Here is an 8,631-nt window from a genome sequence, read left to right on the forward strand (position 1 = left end):
GCTCTGCGAGGTGGGGCGGAGGGGCTCCTGCATCCGGCCACCGCCGTGCATGTTCCTGGCGCTGTCCCCGCCTATTGTCATGCTCCGGTGAACCTTGCACACAGCTCCGGGAGCAGCGCACTCGTGTTCTCCTGGGAGCAAGGGCCAGAGGTGTTTCTCTGATGAGACCCTCATGGGGCAGGAGAGGACAACAGTTGGGCGATCATTCTCCACACAAGGGATCCCCCCCTTGGGTACAGAGGAGAAAGCAGATGTGTCATCTCAGGTCACATGCACTCATTGAATTGATGCCACGTGTGGCCCTGTCTGGCCGTCGGAGCACTGGACAGAGCCTCTGGAATGTGGGGTGCCCTCAGGCTCTGCTTCAGGCCGCTGGGTAACACCTAGTGGGTCCTTGCTGTCTGCAGGCAGTCTCAGTCTTTGTTAGGTCTCTGTTCCCGCATGGTCAGGGTGCTGACCTCCTCTGGGGCCCTGGCCCTGTTCCTGGAACCTGATTAGTAAGAGAAAGAGAGTGGGCCACGGAGGGAGTGGCGTGAGTGAGAGCCTTGGTGGTCTTTTTTAAAAGCCACAGGCCAACCGTTTGTTTTTTAATTTCTTTTTATTAAGAAGAAGTTCCCATAACGTAAATTTTGCCATTTTAAAGTAGATGATTCAGTGGTTTTTAGTATATTCCCAGTACTGTGGAACCATTATCATTAGCTCTAGAACATTCTATCATTTCAAAAGAACCTGCAGCCTGTGACTCCTTGCCCCCAGGGCCTGGCAACCATGGATCTACTCTGGGTCTCCGGGGAGATGTCTGTTCTGCGCAGTTCATAGAAATGGGGTCGTACAACACGTGGTCTTTGGCGTCCCCACACGTTGTAAGCACGTGTCCCCCTGTGGAGGATCGGGAAGCAGCCAGGAGAGAGGATGGTTTACATTCCTCTCAGAGGACTGCTTCTCTACATCCACACCAACAGGGGGAACGATCCCCTTTCCTGAGAAGCCAGCGGGTCCCCCGGTGTCCAGAAGGGAGGCACCATGGAAGCCCCACTGGCTGGTGACCGGTGCTCAGTTGATTCCGTGTCCTCTGGTTTCCGACCACAGGAGAGAGGTGACTGAACTGGCTGAGCTCCTACCCTTCCTGCCATGTGCCTTTGCTCTAATTCAACGTCCTTGTCCCTCTGTCTTGCAGTCCTACCAGGACCTGGTCCAGCGCCTGGAGCCGGTGATCATGGAGCTGGAACGCCAGGAGAATGTGCTGGTCATCTGCCATCAGGCCGTCCTGCGTTGCCTCTTGGCCTACTTCCTGGACAAGAGTGCAGGTGCCACCGTCTTTCCAGGCTTTCTCTGGGTGGGGGCTGGGATTAGGAGCCTGTCGGGCTCCCCAGAAGGGAAGAGGGAAACTGGCCTTGGAGTGTGGGGTGCTGCAGACCCAGACCTTCCCCACCCAGACCACACGGTCATCTGCTGTGCTGCTGAGTGTGAGGGGAGACGTCACGGCGCAGGGCTTCTTGGCCAGCCCTCGGGAGAGCTTTCAGAGCCCGGTTCGATACACAGTCTGACGGGCCCAAGGGCTTTGTGAAACAGCGTCCCAGGACAGCTGCTCACATCCCGGGGGCTTTGGGCCGGGGGTTGGGTCCACTTCTAAAGAACAAAGTGCCCAGAAAACTCATGAGACTTAAAATTGAAGCCTGTATCTACCCAAGCTTCACCTGAATCCCCATGCATTTAAACTGGGGAATGACTTTTTTTTTTTAATCTCTAATGCATTGTGTGAGGGTGGGCTTGGGGTTGGTTTTGATCACATTCTTTGGGCTAGGTGCCTGCCTGGAGCAGGAGGGGGCCTCGTGTGGGGTGGAGACGCTTGTGCTTGGCTGGGACCCCAAGGGTGCTGATGCCGTCTGTGGCAGACGCTGTCCCTGGGACTGGCGAGTATCTGTCCTCAAGGCTCATCTCTCATCGTGGGGCCCTTTCTCTTTTTTTCAGAAGAGATGCCTTATCTGAAGTGCCCCCTTCACACCGTTCTCAAGCTGACGCCTGTCGCTTACGGTGAGTGTAGTGACTAGTGACGTGGCCCGTGCCGCATCCTGCTCCCCTGGGATGGTGGCTCTTGGTGGCTCCAGGGCTGGAAGTGGCTTGGCCTCTTGCCCTGGAAGCCAACCCCTGTGCCCACCCCCGCAGGCTGCCGTGTGGAGTCCATCTACCTGAACGTGGAGTCGGTGAGCACACACCGGGAGAGGTCAGAGGTGAGTGCACCCGCCATCCTGCGGTCATCTTCCGTCCTGGGGGTGTCTCTGTGGTGTGACAGGGCTAGCGGCTGCGGGCCCTGGGGGGGGGGGGGGCCCACGTGGTGTGGCCTGTAACCACACACCTGTGTCCCCTTCAGCCCTGGGTTCTCGCTGGAGTGGTTTGTTGGGGATCGGCCGGTCTTGGTGATGTCCTCCCCTGCCTTTCCTTTCCGGCCGTGTGTGTCTTTCTACGTGGCTTCTGGGTTTCTTTTCCTTACTTTTCACGCTTTCCACCCCCACTATCGACGTGACCCAGGAAGTGGGTATTAAGGCGGAAGACACGGTCCGCTCTTGTGAGCGTAACTGTAGCCCAGCCAGCGTCTTTTCCTTGGGGTGGCTGAGGCGCCGCGTCCTAGAGTGACTGGTGCAAACGGGATTAGCACATCGCTCAGTCATCTGTGTACCTGTGTACTTAGCTGCAGAGTGAGCAAGAAGACGGAGGTCGTGGCAAGGGTGGGGTTGGACAGGCGCTGTGGCTTGGGAAATAGGGACTCGAGGGACAGTGGGTAGAAGGTTTCATCAGGAGACCCTAGGCCTGGTGGCATCTGATTTCTCAGGGAGGCAGCCAGGTTGGGGTCCCCCACGGGCAGAACAGACGGCCGCCCGGGCGTGGTTGGGAAGGAACATTGGATTTGCTTTCCACTGACTGTCAAACCACGACACTTCGCCGGGTGACCCTTTCTCTTCCACGGAGTGTGATGTTCCTGTCCGTGCAGGACGCCCACCTCCCTGTTCCCAAGGAGCTCGGCCAGAAGATTTTGGCATGAAAATCCCACCTTCCAGCAGCCATTGCCTGGCTGGTGGCCTGAAGGGGAAGGAAGATGGGTGGCCAGCCACGGCCCTGTGATGGCCCCCACTTCTGAACCCGGGCGGTGGGGTGAGAAGCGGCCTGACTCAGCCGGCGGCGCTGGGCCGCAGCTGGGCTCTGGTGCTTCCTGAGCCCCTCATTGTGCGGAACGGGGCTGTGTCGTGAGGGAGACAGGCCTCCGCTCAGGCCCCTCTGCAGGCTGCAGAGTCTTGGGGCCTTGGGACAAAAGTCCTCATTCCCGTTGCATTGTCACTTGATCTGAAGGCTGGCGTCTGGCTCTGGCTCTGCCGTTTCTGCCCACCTCTGATTTTCTGCCTCTTTGGTCTCCTGGTGGGGGTTGAAGCTTGCATTTCTTGTCCTCAGCCAGGGTGTAGTAATGAGCAGGAGACCACCCCGTCTGCCATGTGCACCTTGGCTCGCGGTCAGCGGGGGGAGTCCGGCTCCGACCGTCCCCCCACATCCCCCTTTTTGTTCCCTCCGTGGGGACCCGAGCCTCCCACTCAGGCTTCCGCTTCCCTTTCTCGGCTCTCTTGAAGGCTGGCGGCAAGGTTCTTTGCTCAGGTCTCATTATCTGCCTGAATGACCGCGCAGAGCTGTCCGGCCCGCGCCTGCCTTGTGAATGTCGCATGGTCCGAGGGGGCATCTCGGAATGTTTTGGCCGAAAGGGGCTCAGCACACCCTCCCTCGTTCTCGCCATCTGGGAGTCACAGGACCAGATCGCGACCCTGTGGTCCCAGAGCTAGGGACCGTGGTCAGTTTCGAATCCGTAAAATCCAGAAGCAGAGAAACGTGTTTTGTTCGGTTTGAGGGGTTGGTTTTTTTGGTTTTCTGGTTTTTGGCTCCTTTACCTCCCCACCCCTTGTAACTGTCGCCTTCTCTCTTTTGTCTTTGTCTCGCTTAGGACGCAAAGAAGGGACCTAACCCGCTCATGAGACGCAATAGTGTCACCCCACTAGCCAGCCCTGAGCCCACCAAAAAGCCTCGCATCAACAGCTTTGAGGAGCATGTGGCTTCTACCTCCGCTGCCCTGCCCAACTGCCTGCCCCCGGAGGTGCCCTCCCAGCTGCCCGGACAAGTGCGTTGACCCCTTTCCTTTCTCACAGCCCGGGTGGGGCGGGGGGAGAGCCCCCGTGGGCCGTGGCGGCCTCAGACCAGGCCTGCGGGTGCGGGTGGGGGAGGGGGCAACACGCGGACACCCGCCGCCCACAAGGTTCGTGGCACCCTGGGGTCCTTCCTCGCCGACCACGGCTGCGCACGCGTGCCTCCTTTCTGAGGAGCCGTTCTTCACGGGGCAGAGCTGGGCAGAGTAGAAGTGGCCAAGTGTCTGTGTCCCGCACACATTTCTGAATACTTTTTTCCTCGAACAAAATGGAAGACGAAGGCCTCGTTCAGGAGTGTCCCTTCAGCTCTGGGTCACGGGCCACATGTGGCCCGAGGACGCCTTTTCAGTCCTAGGCCGATAGTCGAGGAGCTTCCTGACATGCCCCCTCTCGGGCCCCGTTGTAGAGAAGCACGTTCTTCTCCAGAGCCGGGGTAGAGCCCGGGCGGCCACACGCGCAGGGTGGCCCGGGGAGGGCCACCTTCTCACACAACACGGGTGTCACGGAGTACCAGGTCATAAAGACACCAGAAAGCAAAAACCCAGCCAGCTTTCACTTGTTGGGTTTGCTGGGAAGAGGAAAAGCTGACAGATGTTGGCTCTTGGGCATTAAGATTTATTTTCAGAAGAGCAGTCTTTCTCTGTGGCAGCCAGGACTCTGCCAATACGTGAGACCTAGCAGTCCCCGGTGTGGATTTGAGGGCCACCTCGAGATCGCCGCCCTCCTCCCACCGTGTCTGGGCTCTTCACAAAGAAGTCGCAGGCTGAGGCTCCTTGAAATCTCCTGGTGTCTGCCCTTGGTGTTGTGCGGTGGGGTGGGGAGTGCTGGGCCACCTCAGGCAGGCCACCGAACCTCTTCAGGCCTCAGTTTTCCCATCTGTGGAATGGGGAAAGAGCACGTACTGCAGAAGGCGGTTCAGACGAGGTCCTCCGTGCTGATCCTCTCGCACGCTGGTGTCTGTCTCTGCCCCCGCCTGTAAGATGTTACCTGGTCTTTTTATGAAAACTGAGAACCGAAGTGGTTTCTGGGTGACGTTCGGTTTTGGTGTGAATTGTGGGGTCACGGTTGGAAGTCAGGAGGCCGCTGCCACACGTACTTGGGGAGACTGGCCCAGGCCGGCGTTGGGTGGCACCTGGGGCTGTGCTGCAGGGTCACAGAGGACTCCCCTGACTTGGACGGGACCGCCCTTCGAGATTCAAAATCCTCGGAGTCTGGCAGCCGTCGCGTGGGGCCCGGCGGGAGGGTCTGCACGGCTTCATCCCAGCAGAGAACGTGCTGGTTTCAGATGACTTGGGGCCTCTATGCTGTCCCTCTACTGACTTCTCTCTCTCTCTCTCTCTCCACTTTTTCTCTCTGCAGCCTTTGCTAGGGAAGGCCTGTTTGTAAGTATTTTTCTCTGGATAATTTTGCTACTCGCATCTCTCTGTCCGTGCTTGCCAGTTTGGCCTCCTGCCTGATAAAGTGTGCAGGACCGTGACAGTGTTTGTCCTCTGTGACAGAGAAAGATGGCCTTGGGGGAGGCGGAGGGGGATTCATGAATTTTTAGAAAAAGAGGCAAGAAGCCGCCCGGCCCAGCTCTCTCCAGGGCGTCCTGCTGCCGCCATCGGCCACAGCCGGCTTCCTGCGTGTCCCTCGGGCTCCTGGTTACTGTTGCTGCTTGCAGGGGTCCCGGCTTGACAGAAATCTGCTTTTTTCTGATTTGGGCACCAGGCTAGGTCTTATGCCTGATGCGTCGTTTTTTAAGTTTTGTACCTGCCCTAGGAGAGGCCTTTCATGTTGAAAAGTAACCCAGAGCCTCGTCTGCAGAACAGAGGACAGACTCTGGTGGGGGGGACTGTGGTGCGCCTGCAGCCCCGTAGGCTCTCCCTTCTGTCCGAGCAGACACCCGCTCCCCTGGGCGCCCCAGGACCCTGGTACTCTGGAGGTCGGTTTGGGAACCATTGCTGTGGATCTGGTTGTCCTGTACCAGCATCTGCTTAGCCTGAAGGGTCATGGCTGGAAGTGGGTGCACCACTTGACTCAGACCCATTGGTTTCCCCTGTCCTTCGCTGGAGTTATCCCAGAACCGGCTAGGTGTCCACGGGACCAAGCAGCTGCTAGAGAATTCAGAGTCTCCACTGCTGCAGTGGTCCCCACCACAGAAGGAGCCGAGGCCTTCTGTCTTGGAGTTCCATTAACAGGCGCCATGATCTGTCCCCTTCCCCAGTCCTGCAGGTCCCACTCCTGCCCATCCTTCCTTTTGCTGGTTGGGTCACCTGAGTCATGGGTGCAGGAATGGAACTGGCTGAGGAGCTCGGCCTGCAAGCTTGGAAGTGTGGCTCGTGCTTGGACAATAGGTGTTTAACATCGTGCTTAGATTAGGTCGCCCCAACGGCGGCGAAATCTGTTTTGCGATCCTTTATGGCTCATGGAAAGCGGGCTTGCTTGCCTGTGTTCCATGTCTTTGGGCCTTAAAATAACTCCAGGAGGTCCATAGGGTAGTTTTATCCCTTTTTACCAGATGAACGAGGCCGTCCAGCTGGTCGGTAGCAGAGCCGGGACATGAATGGGTCGTCTCCCTCTCCCGAAGGCTGACTGCCTTCTCCCTGCTGGCTTTTGGGGACACTCAGGTCCTGTTCACCTACCCCTGGCCCGGGCACCTGACGTTTGAGGCCCCTGGGGCACTGCTCAGAGCTGCTTGGATGTCTTCAGTTTAGAAGGCTCTCCCCTGCAGCTAGGGTGTTTCCTTACTGGGGGGAGTTCTGTCTTAAAGACGATCTGTCCCCTGTGTGGTACCTCCTGGCAGCCAGGCACTGTAACCGAGGGCTTCTAGAGCAGGCGTTCTGGTGAAACTGGCCTTCGGATCTGGAGCCTTCTACTTCTGCATCCCGTGCAGGTCTTGCTCCTTTTGAGCCGTGGCCTGGGGTGACCAGGGAAGAAACCTTCCTGCTGCAGGGTGCCTCTCGGACACGTCCCCCCACCTCCTAAGGTGAAACTTGACCGTCTCTGTGGCTCATAGTGCCTTCGGCTGGAATCCCTCCAGTTCAGCAAAAGCATGTCCTCTGCACCCATCCACTTGCATTCCACTCTGGGGTCCCAGTGTCCGGCCCTGCCTGGGAGCGTGAGCCCACGTCCGAGGTGGCAGGTACCCACTTCTCAGTGCTCAAGTCCAGCCGAGCCTGGTTTGGGTCTTGGTTTAACACCCTCCATCTTTGGAATTCTGGGCAGTTCTAGCACTTCTGCTTCCTCATCTGTAACGTGGATGCAGGAACAGTACGTGGTGTTTTGGACATGAGAATATAGACGTAGCGCTTAGCAGAGTGGCCGGCGGTGCACTGTCCGTGCCCGGCCGGACACTAGCCGTTACCACGGCAGAGACGGTGCCCTGGGCTCCGCTGGGATGCCCGAGGCACTGCGTTTGTGCTCCTTCTGCATTTGGACGCCCCCCTCCCCCACCCCCGCTCCTTCTGCACAGGCCAGGGGGTTTCTTACAAGCAGCAGGAGCAGCGAGAGACGGAGTGGGGACAGCCCATGGGAGCTCCCGGGTGCTGGCCTGAGGACACCGGCCGCCGTAGTTCCCTGGTGGAACAGGCCCGCCAGCCTGGTCAGAAGCCGCACCTGCCGTCCTCCCCCTCGGGCGGCGCGAGTGCTCCGGAGGCAGGACCTCACGCATCCTTGATTTTTAAATTGCAAGTGCACACGCGACAAAGGAGTTGCTACTAAAGATGTTTTGTTCTGTTCTTTCCTGACATGTTCTTCCCTTCCCCTCACTATGCTTGAAAGACGAACTGTTTGTCACATTTTCTCAAAGTTTTCTCCTTACTAACCTTGGCAAGGTAAATGGCTCGGTGCATGTCCCTCTCTGTCCCCTCCACCGCTCCCTGGGTCATGGCATCTCAGCCTGTCGGGGCATCGGTCTGTGTGAGGACTGGCCATTGTCAAGTCTGTGACTCATGCACCCCATGCCGGAGAACTTGTGTTGTTTCAAAGCAGCACCATTGTCTCAAGGTCCTCTCTCTCTCTCTCTCTCTCTCCCCCTCATTTCCCTCCATATGGCCTGAGCCAGGGCACCATGCGTGCGTGATGTGACGTGCCCCGTGCCTGCACGCCCCAGTGTCCTTGTTGCATCTGTCCTCATTCGCGGGCGCGCGGAGCCGTGGGCGTGAGAGGTCCGAGGGCCGGGGGGAGCCAGCTGCCGCGGGGGCCTGGGCAGCTCCTGGAGCTCCTGGAGCAGGCTGCAAGGCTTAGGGGTCCTCCCAGGGAGACCCCCACCCAGCAGGCACCACCTCGTGAACCCGCGACAGGAGGTGGAGGAGGAGGCCTGGGCTGAGCCCTGGCTCTTCTCCAGGCGTCCCCACCGCGGGCCCTTGGTTCTGCGCGGGAGCCCGGGGTGGGGACGCTGCCAGGGTCCCTGCACCCCGTGTGCCCGGGTTCCGCTCCCCCCTTCAGTCCACCACACCTCCCCCCCCCC

The 8,631-nt window shown here is 58.8% G+C and overlaps 1 protein-coding gene across 8 annotated transcripts in view; it reads left to right on the forward strand.

Moving 5' to 3' along the window:
* PFKFB3 (6-phosphofructo-2-kinase/fructose-2,6-biphosphatase 3) overlaps positions 1-8,631 on the forward strand; it is a 74,016-nt gene that overhangs the window by 61,710 nt on the left and 3,675 nt on the right. For 4 of the 8 annotated variants that reach the window (XM_059404041.1, XM_059404040.1, XM_059404038.1 and 1 more), the window contains exons 11-16: positions 1,178-1,307; positions 1,972-2,034; positions 2,167-2,231; positions 3,983-4,156; positions 5,541-5,563; positions 7,944-7,996. In XM_059404041.1, the coding sequence (XP_059260024.1) occupies positions 1,178-1,307; positions 1,972-2,034; positions 2,167-2,231; positions 3,983-4,156; positions 5,541-5,563; positions 7,944-7,986 (498 nt within the window). In that variant the 3' untranslated portion in view covers positions 7,987-7,996. The other 4 variants (XM_059404039.1, XM_059404034.1, XM_059404036.1 and 1 more) reach the window with 3 other exon arrangements.

The sequence above is a fragment of the Mustela nigripes genome, chromosome 6 (genome assembly GCF_022355385.1).
Source record: "Mustela nigripes isolate SB6536 chromosome 6, MUSNIG.SB6536, whole genome shotgun sequence".
Taxonomy (NCBI): domain Eukaryota; kingdom Metazoa; phylum Chordata; class Mammalia; order Carnivora; family Mustelidae; genus Mustela; species Mustela nigripes.